This window comes from Myodes glareolus, chromosome 1, assembly GCF_982192425.1.
Source record: "Myodes glareolus chromosome 1, mMyoGla1.1, whole genome shotgun sequence".
In the NCBI taxonomy this organism is placed as follows: Eukaryota; Metazoa; Chordata; class Mammalia; order Rodentia; family Cricetidae; genus Myodes; species Myodes glareolus.
The window spans coordinates 110,024,929-110,041,574 of record NC_142026.1 but is presented as its reverse complement, the minus strand read 5'-3'; the positions used below and the strand labels follow the sequence as shown (position 1 = coordinate 110,041,574).

General features: G+C 42.7%; 1 protein-coding gene across 7 annotated transcripts in view; it reads right to left on the bottom strand.

Annotated features, from left to right (window-relative positions):
- Positions 1 to 16,646, bottom strand: part of Akap7 (A-kinase anchoring protein 7) — a 133,853-nt gene that overhangs the window by 12,870 nt on the left and 104,337 nt on the right. For 4 of the 7 annotated variants that reach the window (XM_085689451.2, XM_085689435.2, XM_085689441.2 and 1 more), the window contains exon 8: positions 16,114 to 16,182. The exons of the other annotated variants lie outside the window; for them this stretch is intronic. In XM_085689451.2, the coding sequence (XP_085545577.2) occupies positions 16,114 to 16,182 (69 nt within the window). The remainder of the gene's footprint in view (positions 1 to 16,113; positions 16,183 to 16,646) is intronic. 7 annotated transcript variants of the gene reach the window in all.

Genomic DNA, 16,646 nt, shown 5'->3' with positions numbered 1-16,646 from the left:
GTCAACATCAATAGTCACCAGCGAAAGGCAAATTATGGTCACAATAAGATGACACTACTCACCCACTCAAAGGACTTAGTTAAAAGCACACACAACATGAAGAATCCTAAGGCCATGAAGCAAGAAAGCAGAACTATTCTTACTAGTATACCTGTACACGTTAAACAAATAAACACAAAATTCTATTTGGAGGAGTTTGGAGAAATTCTTATAAAAGCTGACTATTTCTTACCACACTCTCCAGCAACTTCACCTCTAGCTTGACCTGAAAACAGGTGAGACGAAAGTGTATCCCCCAAATCACTTACACCAGTGTCCGCAGTCACTCTCTAGAAATGTGCCCTAAAGCAGAAACTACCTAAGTACCCTTCATCCGATGAATTGAGCCACAAGGCTGTGATACATCCATGCAGTGAAAGACGAGTACAGAGGAATGAGATGCTGGCACGTGCTGCAACACAGAAAACTCGAAAATATGAAATCAAACTGAAGAGGTCACATACTATGTGGTTTCATATTTGATATTATGGAAAAGGCAAAGCTGGATGGGAAACAGACCAGCGGTTCTCGGGAGCTGGGAGATCAACAGGAAGGAACGGAAACCATTTTGGAGGGTGGTGGAGCTGTCTGTGCTCTTACTTGCGGTGGTTACTATGAGTCTTATGTTCACTAAAACTCACAGAACTAAACACGAGCAAGAGCAGATTTACCGAATGTAGAATAGACTTTGCTTTTCACAATGCGATTGGGAACAGCTTCTTCCCAATGATGAGCACCCAGTGTAGCCTCTATGAGGTCAAACAGGGCTCGCTGGCCAGTCTCACGCGTGTCGCTCTGACATTAGCCTGTGGCTGCCCCCGAGGAGGACTTCCTGACTGCTCACTATTTTAAACACACCTCAACTGCAATGTGTGTAACCTCACAGCTGTGGGCCTGCTTCTCGGCTGTTTTCCTTGTGAGTCACAGTTTGCTGTGGTGTTCAATATCAAAATATTTTCCGTAAAACTGACTGGAGTGACTTGTGACTGTAAATGGGAACTAAACTGTTTTTCTTCTTCCCTTCTGTGTATCAGACATATCATCTACTGCAATCTGCTCAAGAGAGAAAACAAAACCGGCACCCTGTGAGAGTGGCAGGTGATCGCTATCTGTTGCTGGAATCTGCTTCGGGAGGGTGCAGGACTCCATGCGCTCTGTGCTATTTGCAGACTCTACCCATGAGTCCACATTACAAATTACTATCATACAGAAACCACAGAGTTTCCTCCCTGAATATCAGTCCCTGCATTTTTTTCCAGTTGGAATGTGGGGATTTTCAAGGTCCCTAACTGGTCACAAAGGCCACTCTGAGTCACCCAGTGCAAAACAGACTGAGATGGACAATTCTGGATCAAAAAAAATTAGGTAGGTATTACTGATACAAATCCGGGTCCACAGGAGTATCAGGAGAAAGATGAATGAATGCCAGTGAAAAAATTTTAGGACAAAGAAACATGTCATAAGTATAAATCTTCGAGTAATTGTCTCTTGGCCAGCAGAAAACATGGAGCCTGAAGCTGATGCCAAGCTTAGAATCTTCACTACTGCACACATCTATCTGATTGGCCGTCTACTTCAAGAGAGCTGGACATAAGAGCCAGCTTCTGATTTCTTGGTTATTTCTGATAACACACCTTTCTTTCTAGCCTTGTATTCTAAACTAGGGCTCAGCTGGAGCAGAAACAAAGGGGACTTTCCCATTGCTGAGCGCAATGCTCACCAAGGTCGGTCAGCCGAGTAAATGCTGCCACCCAATCTAATCAGGTAACATATGCCATATGGCTCTTTGGCTCTTTATAAGCAATAGGAGCACACCCAGGTCAGAAGGAATACCAACGGAGGACAATAAGTCACAACACCAATAACAGGGACAGCTTCCTCTATCCACCTAGAGGGATTCCTGCTTGGCAAAGCAGGGTCAGGAACGTTATCCCAGTTGGTTTTCACCAGCTTCTCATAAGTGTTAAATAAAGAACGGCAGCACAAGTTTACAAAACCTGTGTAGGATTCCACAGTCACAGAAATAGAAATCCAGAGTTCTCTGACTACAAAACTTAGCCCGCCCAGAACACCTACCCTAGGTAGGTAGACCATAGAACTTTCATCCTAGGATAAAGCAGGTATATGTGCCAATGCCAATGACCAGATGATTGACTGAAGAATGGAAACTTAGGTTTCACTCCCAGTACTTCATTCTTCACTGTAAACTCTCAGGCCTGTGTACGCATAGTGTCACAACACAGTTCCTCCTTCTGTTCCTTCCTTCCGTCCTCCCCTTGCATGTCTTCCCCCCTTCCTTCTTTTGTCCCTTCTTCTGTCTTTGTCTCTTTCCTCCCTCCTCTCTCTACCTTCTCTCCTACATACTCCATCTTTCTTTCCAGAAATATCCACTACATACCCTCCCTCTGGAACGCAGCTGCATTATGAATGCATTACTGAACCCAACCTAGCCCTACCTTCAGAAAACCTGCAGTTCAATAGAAATGCATGACAGTAAAAAAATAAAAGGTCACAGATGCTCTGAAGAAAAGGGGAACAATACAGACTGGGTACACAAATAAAAACTGGCAGGCTGGGGGGGTGAGTCAGCAGGTGAGCACAGGCTGCTCATCCAAAGAACCAAGGTTCAATCTCCACCACCTACATGGCACCTACATTCACAACCATATGTCGCTGCAACCTCAGGGCATCTGACACCGTCCTATACCTCTGGAGATGCCAGGCATCCACATGGAGCACTGACGCAGATGTTGACAAAACACCAGCACATGTTAAATACACACAAAAATTTGAAAAACTATAGACAAGGGCTGGGTTGTGGCTCAGCTGGTGGAGTGCTTGTCTAATATGCCCAAAGCCCTGGTCATAAACTGGAAGTCCTGGGGCATACTTCTAATCCTAGCTAGCAATTAAGAGGCGGGAGCACGGAGATCAGTAAGTTCAAGGTCTGGGCTATACAGATATCCCAAATTCCAGGCCAAGTGCCCTATCTTAGAAAATAAAATAAAATAAAAAGAAGACTGGTCATATCAAAGACAAAGTACTACAAACCTCATGTCCTCGTGGAGAAGGAAGGGGGTGACACTTGAGTCATTGCTTCTCAGGTGAACCAAGAAGAAAAGCTTGGCAGGACATGACACAGCCTGGCACACCACCAGTGTGGGCTATGTGGCTGATGGTATCTTGCTCTAGTGCCTGGTGGCAGATGAGGCGAGAAGGAGAGTAACAAGGCTTGGAAGCTCGAGGCCATGCTGAGGAGGGTGTCAGCGTACATCCCCTTACAGGACCAAACTAAACTTCCATATTCTAAGATATGCACAAACTTGTAAGGCTTTTCCACAAGGAACAGTGACTTGCTCCAGCTACTAAGGGATAACATCAATTCTCAGGACACTGCAATGTGTGTAAGTTTAGTTTGGTTCACACAGTCCTATTACTTAATTAAAAAAATACTACATGTGCTATTGACTAAGTGATTTCTCTTCATTTGTCTTCATTTTGTTGTAAATAAGCAGGCACCTTATTAGAAGAGAACTAAACTACCAGGATAGCTACAAAGTAGCACAGAACATCATGAATATTTCACGTGTGTGTGTGTATGTGTGTGTGCGTGTGCACGCACTTACATGTGTGTTTCTGTTTTTTAAATAATAGAGTCTCTAGCACAACAGTTGACCTCAAACTCCCTATGTATCTGCAGAAAAGCTTGAACTGATCTTCCATACCTCACCTCAGGAGTACTGGGCCAGCATGCATGTGCCAATCACGTTCAGCTTATACAGCACTGGGTATCAAACCCAGAGTTTCATGCATTCTAGGCAAGCATTCTACCAACTATCTACACCCCAAACCTGAAAATACATATTTAAACAAAAAATGTAATATTTTAAGTTATTCAGTTTTATCTGTCTTTAACTCAACCACCTAACCCTAAACTAAATGTCTGGTGGGTGAGAAGAGTGGGATTCTGATTGCAAACATTTCCAGTTTCTCGGGTGTAAACACATAAAATAGGTCACATGCCCCTGTTTTGCTTTGATGGCTAGTAAACCCCTTTTAAAATTGGAACATGAGAACCAGGGTAAACAAAGTGTTTGGTCAGCACACCTGCTTGTGAACCCTGGCTAACTATGGACAAAGTCCACATCTAAAAAGCAATAACAATGGGTGAGATAGTCAGCATGAAAGATAAGGTGACCAATCAGCAAAACAAAGTCAAGACAAGCGCCATCCTTAGCCACCTTTTCTGGGCATATACAGTAAAAATGAATAAGGAAACACAACACCACCTTCCTAGAAAAACTGAAGCCTAGTGACCTCTTTATGTGTTTAACACTAGGGGGAAAAAATCATTGAAGAAAGTAATGTAGAGTGAAGTTTTCTTTTCTCAATGTCTATGACTGCCTGTTTACTAGAAACTTCTATCAGAAACCTTCCACAGAAAACTAAGCTAGTATGTAGGTTTGTTGAACGCTGCACAGGCGGTGTGTAAATGGACATGCACACGTCCATGAGCAGTACTTGAGCTCCGTGTACAGAAGAACTGCCACCAGCCAAGTGACAGAAAGAGACAAGCACAGATGGCACCAGGTGGACAAGGGACAGTCACCGCTATGCTAGGCTTCCTCTGCAGGCCATGAGCTTGGCTCCCACAGAGAAAGGGGTGCAGGAAACATGGGTAGAAGGAGACCAGAGAGGACCTGAACTAATCCTATTGCTCCCACTTCTTGAAGTGTCAGAATCAGGCCACCCTGCAGCTGCTTAGCAGTGGTTCTCACCCATCCTAATGCTGCAACCCTTTAATACAAGTCCTCATGTGTTGGTGACCCCCAATCATAAAGTTATTTCATTGCTACTTCATATCTGTTCTTCGGTTACTGTTTTGAATCATAATGTAAATATCTTATATGCAGGATATCTGATATGTGATCCCAATGGGAATGGCGACCCACAGGTTGAGAACTGCTGGCTTGGGGACTTTTTGGAGTGCTAAGTGTGAGGAGTCAAGTCCATCACCACATGCTGTAGGGCCTACTGCCCTACACACCGAGTCCCCACTTCTGCAGTTTTCCAACTACCTACTCCTGGTAACTATTTAGGAATCTCTTAATAATAATAAACCTGCCTCACATTAAGCCCCTGTAATGGGGACCTTCTCCCACACATGTTAGTCCAAAGCTAAATTCAATGTCTACATATGTCAAATTGAGGATACAGAAACCAGGAGACTTGACGAGGTCCACTTGGCTAAAATCTGCCAAAACTGTAACTCAAATATGAATGAGTGTGGCCCTAACACATCGCACTTTTGACACCGTACCACAATGCTAATCTCTCTTTACAATGAGACTTACAATCATAAAATATTTTACTGCCTCTTTTCAAGTTATAGAGTCAGAATGTCATACCTGTGTCCCTGTAGAAATCATCCTTCCTATGTCTCCCTATTTTTATTTATGAAATACAGATAACAGCAATTCTACAGTCCAGGGCTGTTGTAAAACTTAAGACACTACAAAGCTCTGACTGAAGCAGTGAACTTAACAGTACGCACTTTCATTTTTTCCTTTCTTTTTAAAGATATTCAGTTCTAATTGTATATATTTGTGAAGGAGCAGGCTACGTAATGAGGGCTTCCTCTCTGTATGCTGTGAATATGTTTTATTATCATTGGTTAATAAAGAAGCTGCTTTGGCTTGTAGCAGGGCAGAATAGAGCAAGGCAGGGAAAACTAAACTGACTGCTGGGAGAAAAAAGGCAGAATCAAGAGAGACACATATAGCCACCAAAGAAAAACAGATGCCGGACAGAACTTTACTGGCAGGCCACATCCACATGGCAATACACAGATTAACAGAAATGGGTTCATTTAAGATGTAAGAGTTACTTAAGAAGTCTAAGCTATTGGCTAAACAGTGTAATTAATATAGTTTCTGTGTGATTATTTTGGGTCTGGGCAGCTGGGAAAGAACAAGCAGTCTCCCGACTGAAGGTACATGCGTGTGTGCATGCAGGTGCTTATAGAGCCCAGAAGACAGTGTCAGATCCACAGAAGCTGGAGTACATATGATTGTGAGCTCTCTAGTCTGAGTGCTAGGAGCCGAACCTGGGTCCGGCACAAGAGCAGTACTCCCTCTTATCCAGCATCCCGAGCATCGCTCCAGCACCACCACCGTTTCTTGAAACAGTGTGGACATGACTGCAAACAAGGAGTTTATGTTGCATGTGCAGGTGGTGTAGTAGGAAGTGGAGCTGCCTTCTAACAAGGTCATATATTGTTCTGTACAGCGTAAACTACACTCTTTTACAATCACATGATGTACCATTTTGATATAGAGAAAAGCTACTGTATGTTAATTAATCTTGCAAAAGATGTCCAGCAGATATATAAACAGACCGCACCAGAAATAGCATGATACAGATGGTCTTGGGTTTCTAGATGCACGCCAGTGAAATGTGTAGCACTGTAAAACTCAAGTTCCATTTGTATGCAACCCCTCCAAGAACACACCTACTACAGAATGTGTGTCACGCATCTGTGATAGATGTCAAAGTCATTCACATCTCAACTTTGCTGCTCTCATCTTCCTGGTAATCATGACAAACCTTCCATCACAGGGCTTCATTCCAGTCATTCATTCCTTTTTGCTAAAGTCCCAAAAGGGCTGATACAGTTATTAGCTGAAAAACATAGCAGCAGAATTAAGATAGGAGAAAAATACAACAAGACCAATGAAAAGTAAATTTAATAAGCAAGTAAAGACCCCAGGTCACAGAGGGGTGGATCATAGAGCCACTGGACTCCCAATGTCCTCAACCTGAGCGGAAAGCAGCAGCATGGTGATTCTCCACGTCAGGATCCCAAAGATTCCTCTGGACCAGCCTGCTTATTGCTGCACAGGCCTTGGGGCTGCATCTACCCCACACTCCTCCCCTTCCATATCTTCCTTCCACCTTTTCCCCAAGCAAACAAGACTAACGGACCATTCACTCACTTTTCCCTGGGTGTCCCAGCTCCCCCCACTTCCCCTGAGGCGCCTGCAGAGCTGTTTAAAACTTCACCTAGGTTACCCTGTGGACCTTGGCAGCCCAGCTCAATGGCTCTCCGGGAGCCCTGTACAAAGTGAGGGAGCACGGCACACAGGCTATCAGTGCAGTTCCTGATTTCCTATGTGGGAAGGAGAGAAACTCTTTGTTTCCCAGAGCTGAAGGAAGTCCTACCTCCACAACCAAGTGAGGCCAGTTCAGCAGAAGCTGTTCGAAGCCACTCCCCCAACCACCCAGTAGAAGCTGAGAAGCCTGGATCACAAAAGCTGAAAAGAGGGCTGGGGAGGAACCCATTCTACTGTTAAGTGGTTGCCACGCAAGCACAAGGAGCTGAGTTCAACCCCCAGAAGCCACACAAAAATACCAAGGCAGTGACACATTTTCATGATCTCAGCATTGGGGAGGCAGAAACAGACAGGCAGGATCGCTGGGGCTGGCTGGACTGACAGCCTAGCCAAACTGAGTAAGAGCCAGGCCAGGAATTCTGTCTCTAAACAAACAAACAAATAAAAGCCTTCCACAGACACACACGTGTTCATACACATGGACACGAACACATATGAACACTAGTGGGTGCATGACGAGATAAGTGGAGAGGCAGAGAGCTGACAGTGGGCAAGCAGGCTGTCTTATTTGCATTCGGAAGCCAATGCATTCTCTCATAAATCCCCCCTTTTCATTAAGACTCTGTCTTGACATATTGATTCCTGTCACTGCCTCAATACATTTTATTGTCCTTTCTATTTTTACTGTGATCAATCCCCAGATACTTCTCAGAATTCCTCAGACTTTCTGCTGCCTTAGGCCCTGACTTGAGCCTTTGGTTCCCTTTACCTCTGATGATGGGCAAAAAAATCTTTTACTCTCAGTGCTGAAATGCACTGGCTGCGGGCCTAGCTCCCCACCTAGTCACTGGGCTGTCCTCACAACAGGGACTGGCAGTGAGCATCCTCAACACAGAATGAAGGACAGCCACTATTCCCTACAAACAGAATAAACAAGAATGCAGAACATGTATCTAACAAAATAAGGCATTTAAAAATAATATTCAAAAACTGCTGAAAAATTAGTTTTTAAATAATTTGTTCTCTTTCATGAACACAGGAGAAATATGTAGTGGGAGAAAAATGACCAGATTAGATGACCAGGGAGGGAGAAATGGGGTGAGCATGAGCAACATCCATACACATGGATGTGGATGCCATAATTAAACCCAGAATTCAGTATACCAACTAAAGAGTAAACAATAATCTGATCATCTTTAGTTTGTTAATTTTATGTAAGGATTTTCCTTAAAAATATTAACCAATTTGAATTATCATATTTTGAAAAAGACATTTTATAGAGGTAATTTTTTGGTCTAAACTATAAATGTTATAGTTTTTAAAAAGCTACATCCTTGTTAAATATGGTTGATACTTTTGTCACCAAAGAAATAAGAACTACATAGCTGGGCAGTGGTGGCGCACATCTTTAATCCCAGCGCTCAGGAGGCAGAGGCAGGCGGATCTCTGTGAGTTTGAGACCAGCCTGGTCTACAAGAGCTAGTTCCAGGACAGGTTCCAAAGTTACAGAGAAACCCTGTCTCAAAAAAAAAAACCAAAAAAAAAAAAAAAAAAAACAAGAATAAATAAATAAATAAATAAGAACTACAAATTGGAACAAACTAAAAGTTTATCTTGGAACAATGGAAAATATAGACATTATTAAAACACAGCCAACAACTATTGGTCTCTGAGCTTCAACCCCACTCACCCTCCTCTCCGAGATTGATGGCACTATGCTGAGACTGACAAAGTCATCCCTTGGCCAGATGTATCCGCTAGGTTCTCCCAGAAGGATGGCTAGAGGTTAAACAGAAACTGCACTAAGGAGACAGAACTACCCCTTTGCCATTTGCTCACTGTTCCCATCCCTGCTGCTCCAACCACCTACCACTGCTCCTCACTGCTCCCCTCCAGAGGTGGCTACAGGTTCCAGAAGCAGCTGGTTCTGATCTTCATTTCTTCTCTTTACTCCTAAAGGTGGCCTCTATGATTCCCTTGAAGGTGCCAGCAAAGCTGACTGATGTCTTATTCACATGGGCCAGAACCCCAGCTTTAGTGGTCCCCCTTTTGAGTCCCAGAGGTCCCTCCCTAGAGACAACAACCCCTCCTCAAAGCTCTCAGCTACACAGGACCCTCCTTTCCACAAGCCCACGCCTGAAAGTTACTATATGTTTAACTCAGTCTGGACTTTACACTCATTACTCCAAAATCCATTCAACTAGTTTTAATTCTCTCTGTTAAAATACCTGGTATCGTCCCTGTTTTCTTAGCTATGCCATAACTAATATCTGCTATTCTTTTTAATTTCCCCTCACTCAATTTTGCATTCATAGATGATTCAAACATGTATGGAAACAAAGGGTAGAAGGGTAAAGACAGCTGCAAAGCTAAGGCAGCTACAACTGGATAGTTCAAGAACAAACTTCCTCATAAATTAATCTATTATAGTCTTTTAACATCAAACTTCATGCAGTTGTACACATTTTAGATTCTGTGAAAAAAAAACCACAGGTCTAATTTTGCATTAGAAGTTAAGTAGACTATTATATACAGTACTGAATATATACTACAACTCAGTGAATTCTTAGCTTGAATTTAATATGCCAATTTAAAAAGTATCTGAGAATAAATCTAACATTTCAAAACAACTTCATTATAAAGACAATCACACAGCAGGCAACATACACAGGCTTGCTAACACTAGGACTTGCTTATAATCAGTGAGTTCATAACCCACATTTATAACACAACACAGATTAGATAATGATGTGCCTACATGATTGCCAAACTATTATTAGCCTCTATTTTAAAGCAAGCTTGCTGATCTCAAAGACATTAATTGGAACGCCACTCAATAGTCACTAAAAACTAATTTAAAAGTACATACAGTCATAAAGAATTCTGGTCCTCTACTTAACATTTGGTGATAAAACAGTTTGGAAATTCTGCCTTTAAAATCTTCAACCACACAATATATTGTAAGTTATTAATACAACTCTACTTGGATGTCTCTATTAACAACCATTTACATATTTTTATTGCTTAATATAAAACTTACTGTAAACATAACTGAAATGTTTCTGGACTTAATGTGTCATTAGCATTTGGTTTTGTTTCATTTATTTGTGTGTGTGTATGTATATGTGTGTGTATGTACATATCATAGAACATATGTGGAAGTCAGAGGATAATTTGTAGGAATTAGGTCTCACCTTCTACCATGTAGGATAAAATGAAGTCATTAGACTCGGCAGTAAGCACGGGTACTGACTGAGCCATCTCAGCAGCCAACCACCTGATGTCTAAGGCCATAAGTCTATGGACTTGCTAAAACATCCACCGTTCCTAAGTCTGTCTCAAAAGAGCCATTAAGGACATTTCTGCATCCAACTTTCACACACTCTAAGACAAATAATTCTGTATTCTCTCATTCCATCCTGGAGTTGGAATCGGCTAGCCTCCTGGGGTCTGTTTGCAGCCTCCTCCCCATCCTGGTCTCCCTTAGTTTGACAGGATTTTAAGGAAGGCTTGACTACAATAAAGGTAGACATAAAGCATTAGGTTAACACACCATCCATTTGCCAGTTTATATGCAACCATAAATTATAGCATTCAAAGTTCTGAAAATGCTGACCTTATAGCTAACTTTGACTCTAAATTAAAATGCTTTAAATGCATTTAAAATGCTTAGAAAGTGTGAATTTTTATTTCTGCTCTAACTGACATATGTTAGACATAAAAGCTTTATGTTAGACTAAAGCTTGATGTCATTCACATGGCAAATGCCAACGACAGCTCTCTGAGCACAAAGTAACATGGGTATGGAGGCTATGGGGCAGGGAAGCAAGTGTGGACCACTATATTCCACAGGGTCCTCCTTCCTTCTCCAGCAGCATCACCAGTGAACTCGATCATTTAATGTCTGGGGGATAAAAAATCTTTACCTCCTTCTATCCCAAGCATCTTGTTCGCATATTACTTCTCCCCTGGTTTTTCATACATGTATCATATGTTTATAAACATCCTTAGCTGAATTAATAAGTTAAAAAAACACTACATGGAAACAAAAAATTATGTTTCAAATGTATTTTATTTGACTTATAATGAACCTAGCATTTACACCCCAGTTACTACAGCATTTAAACGCAAGCTACACTTACTCCTTTTTTCAAGTTTTGTCTATGACTATTTCCCAAATGAAAGATTTATTTTAATAGTTCCAAGGTCTGTTAACTCCTAACTCCGACATTATGAATGTTCGTCATGGGGCAATTAATTTCCTAAAATGTGCTTTGTAGAAGCTGTGTTTGCTCATGTCAGGTTGTAAAAGCCACCTATAAGAACGGCTTAAAGCAACTGCCAGTCTCTGTGGCAATTAACCTGCTCTGCCTGGCCTTGGCTGACTTGGTTCTGCAACCTTCCTGGCCTAGGAAGGGCGTGGCATCACCCGCTAGACAGAAAAGACTTGTACTACTGAGAGGACAATAAAATAAAATAAATCCATCAGCTTTCTGCTTTAAAAAGTCATGTAAGTTGAAAAAGAAGCCTCCAACAGTAACAACTCTGCCTCACTCATCCCCGGGTCCTCTGGACAGCTGGTCAACTTTCCACAGAAGGAATGTTCAGCCATGTGAGCTGAAACAGGACACGTTCTGCTGAGCGCCTCTCACAAAAGGCCAGATCTCACTGTAGCCAAATGCAGAATGGGCGTTTATAAGAAGTCAGGGAATGGCCAGGCAGTGGTGGTGCCTGCCTTTAATCCCAGCACTCCGGAGGCAGAGGCAGGTGGATTCTGTCAGTTTGAGGCCAGCCTGGTCTACAAAGTAAGTTCTGGGACAGCCAGGGTTACACAGAGAAACCCTGTCTGGGGGCGGGAAGGGGGAGAGGGGGGTAGTTAGGGAGTTGTCACTTTTTACTGGGGTTAATGATCTTTCTACCAGAATACACACTGGAGTTTGGCACATAATAAACTTGGTAAATATAACTTCTTGGCAACAAAGAGAATGTGTTAACTGTATAATCACAGCTATATTTTAAGTCATCTTGGCAGAACTAGGGAGTCATACCTACCATACACATGGAAAGTCCACTAGAATATGTCCAAAGTCTGTAGCTGCAGGTGATAAAAGTTTAAGGAACTAAGTTCAACAAAGAATGGGCAAGTATATATTGCTTTATGGAGGGAGGGGAGAAGGTCTCAGACGTGGTCTTTCTTCCTCCCAGGCTCTTCTATTATCTTTGAGAGTTTGTTTTAAAATGGCTCTTTATTGAATCTTAAGAAAACTGGTTGAGAATGTATGGACCACACCTTTCTCCCAGGGTAGAAAACAAAGCATTATGATAGATAGGACCTAGGAAACACAGGTCGGGAATTTTCCAAAGAAAGGATATTGTAGAAAATCCACACTCACCAAGTATACTAAAGAAGGACAGCTAGCAGGCAGGCATGCTATAAATATTCGCCAAATCTTGGTTATTTAACTTTCATGACAGGTATATACTACTTAATATCAGGGTACAGAGTAAAGAAGTTAAACGGTAAATATCAGAACAAAAATTACAAACTGGGTCAGTCTGTCCCCAAAAACCTGCGTGGTCCTACCACATGACACTAAACACTTAGAAGCTCTTCCGAGTCTCCTTACTGTGGGTAAAACAGCCACCATTAAACAATCTATGGGAAACGCTTTCCCACAAGCCTTCAAAGGTTTGTGAGGTTTAGACGAGCACCTGAAACTCCTCTGAGACTATGAGGTCGTAGCACACTGTCAGAAAACGCGATCCATCAGAAGCCCTGGCTCCTTTCTGTTGTGCCCCCAGGAAAAAGGACTAAAGGACGGGTCACGGCACACTGCTGGAGAACGGGACATCTGCAGGTGGCTAACAGCAGCTGATGGCTGCCCTGAAGACTGGGAATAATCCTACAACTCAGGTTCTCCCAAGGAAAATTATCCAGCATTTCCTGCAATGTTCAAAAGTCCTGAGACCAAGGAAAGGAAATCCAGTGTGCCGCCACAGCCTGCAGAGCTAACACATGCAGGAGTGGAACAAGAGCAGTAACTGCTGGTCTCTGCTCTCACGTTCCCATACTCAAGTTTAGAAACAAACCTCCTGGGCGGACATCACTTAGCCAGGGGAAAATCTAATCAGTATTGACTATGGCTAAATGTTTTACAATATATGACATGATGGCCACCACCACCACATTACCCAAAGAGATTTTATGCACGGTGCAGTGTCGGATTACACCATACACCAGTTTCTCTGCGTCAGAAGGGGTAATAGATACTGAGCAGCCTGGGATCCAGGCTTTCTGCCAGCGTTAGTCCCAACATCCCAGAGGACTATAACTGAGAAATTCCCTACTTCTCTGGCTGCCAATAATTTTCCCTCGGAAACAAGGCAGCCGGGAAGCATATATCTAATAATTGTAGCTCATGAACATTTTGAAAATAATTCTGGCACAGTACCTGGCAGATGATAGGCATCCAATAAAAAAAAAGCCAAAGTGGAAGTTGAAAAAGAGAAAGAGAAAGGAGAGAGATTTTAAAAAAGCCGTATCTGCATGAGTCCTATAGTCCCTGGCCTTTTAGCCCTAAGAAGCAAATGGGGGAATGAATAAACTATGTTTTTGTGTCTGCATGAATGCATGCCACATGTGCATTTGTGCCCATTGAGGCCAACTGAGGGTACTGAATTCCTTGGAGCTGGAGTTACAGGCAGTTGTGAGGTTGGTACTAGGATTCAAACTCTGATCCTCTAGAAAAGCAGCTAGTGATTTTGACTGCTGAGCCATCTCTCCAGCTCCATAGTAGTTTTAGATTGTTGGTTTGATTGATTGGTTAAAAAACTATTATCTTGTCATTAGTATGGTTTAGGGGGTGGAGGTATTGTGAGTTTTATTGTTGTTATTTATGATTTATTTTTAATTGTGTGTGAGATGGCTGGCTGTGTGGACACAAGCGCTTTCAGAGGCCACAGCTGTTAGAGTCCCCTGAACCCGGGGTTACAGGCAGTTATAAGTTTCCCAGTGTGGGTTCTGGGATCCAAACCGGGGTCCTCTGGAGGAACAGTATGTGCTTGTACATGAGCTCACAGAGACTGAGGTAGGGTGCACGGGCCTGCACCAGATGGGGTTCCAGGGCTGAGAGAAGCGGACACACGCTCCCAACCCCAACCCAGAAGCTATCTCCAATTAATAACCACTTTCACATTAAAAACTGCTTTTCTCCAAGAGAGTCTCACTGGGGAAACACACCACTCTTAAGGGCAGGCCCCAGGCCCAGCAGTAGGTGCCAACACAAAACAAACTCAATGGCATCTTTGGATCTTTGTCTCATAACGTTGTGTCAGGGCATTTCTTTTTAACCTTACAGGTAGGTCCTCTGCGTATATATTATGGCTTCCGGTTTTGTGCTTTTATAGGATTCCTGGTGTGGGAACACATTATGTCTCTGCGTCTGCACATGTTCCTTGTGCTTTTTTTTTTTGGCTCTTTTTCCTTTTTTTATTCTTTGTCCTATTCCAAATGGTTTGGGGTTTATCTTATTTTATTTCATCATTAGTCCTTAGATAACTGTTTGCTTTCTGAGGAGAGACAGGAAGAGTGTGGAAGTGGAAAGGAACTGGGAGGAGCTGGAAAGGGAAACCATACCCAGAATACATTGTGTAGGAAAAGATCTGTTTTCAATAAAAGTAAAATAAGGAAGAGCAGCATATGCTCTTAACTATTAACTCATCTCTGCTACCACAACAACTGCCCATAGCTTTTAAACATAGGCATCCCAGGCTCTCCCACACTTGTAGCCCAACGGGAAATTAGTACCATCCTCTTCATCGACAAGCACTCACAATACGGCCCCTGGGGGTAAGACATCTTCAGAGTCTGGCGCAACTGCAGGAACACATACCATGTCCTGAATGTGAGGTGCTGGGAACCCACGTGCTAAGATGGAGCAGACATGTGAAGTGTAACCATGACGCCATGTAAAGTAGAAAACAGAAGAGCAGCATCACAGAACCCCAATGCGGAGAGTAACTGAGTTGTCGGCCTGTTGCTTCATTGGCCAATGCCCTTGTAAAATCCCTAGTGATGAGTGGTCTGCCCCCTTACGCTTGCACACTTGCAGTAACAGACTACCTGCCTTGATTCGCAGTTCACGCCATCTGTGGCCATTTACCTACTAAATTTACACAAAGGCAGAGTGTTCCCAAACAGAAAAATGCGCAGTGGGAAAAGAACAATGAAAACGCTAAACAATAAGTTATCGAGGTGCTTAATTAGTTATAGCAGTGTATTATTGTCATGTTTCCATTGAGATTTCCTTAATAAGAAATTACGTGGTAGTAGGTACACCTACGCCAAGCCACTTTCGTTCAGGCAAAGTGACTGCTTCTCAGACTACTGACAATTGGGTAATTTAAGGGGGAAAAAGGTCCTAGAAAAAAAATTCTATGAAATTTTTTGAATTATGAAAAAGGCTATGTTGAAAAATAGCTAAAATATCTGTTATTGCTACCACATCAGCAATGATTTTAATGTCAGGAATATTCCCAGATAGAATATATAAACAGAATTTTCTAAGAATCATCAACCAATTTTTCAATATATTCTATTGACTGTGATCCAAAACAATATATGTGTGCGTGTGTCTGTGTATGTGTGTGTGTGTTCAACCACTGGGATTCAGACAAAAATGGTGTTGCTGCTTGTAGCTGATCACCTGGTACACGAACCATGATGCTTTCTGCTATTACCCCATTTCCAAGAATTCCAGGTACGAACAGATAACTTTCAGCGTGAACTTGGGCCTTTGTACAGCTGGTTGATTAGAGAATCATTTTGCTTGCTATTAATTGATTTAAATGGTAGCACTAATGAATCAATTAAATTAGAATCCCTTTCCTCCACCAGCACCACCACCAAAGGACCAGAGCAAGGTAAAACAGGAAGAGGAGAGAGGTACCACTTGACTCTTACCACTCGGCCCGTTGGGTCTATCCTTGCTGTATCTCTGTAGGACTGCGGAGGATGGGCTTCCCAACTCACCTGTGTTTTGAGAATGACACCCACAAATTGAAGTTTTCGCCAAAATCCCATTGCTCTCTAATTTGAGCTACCCTCTGGAAAACCAGTGCAGGGTCATGACCCTTTATGACAGAAGTAGGGGAAGGACATGGACAGGAGCACTTTTGTGCTCTGCCCCCAGTAGATGCTCAAAGAGCAGCTGCCTTGGAGCAGGCTGCCAACGCTACTCAGTATCTGGGAACACAGCAAGAAACTGTGCCTGTGCCTTTAGATGTGACTGTACAGCCCAGTCACAAGAGCAAAATGACTCTGGGTCCTCTCGAATGCCTTTTGTAGATTTTTTTTCCCCATGCATTACCAATACAACTACGGACTGGATATGTCCAGTCAGAGCTGACTTATACTCTTCTTGAGATGCACTGGGCAATGAAATCTCTTCCACGTTTTAACACCCACCCCCACTTGGTAAGTCCCATTAGGCATAT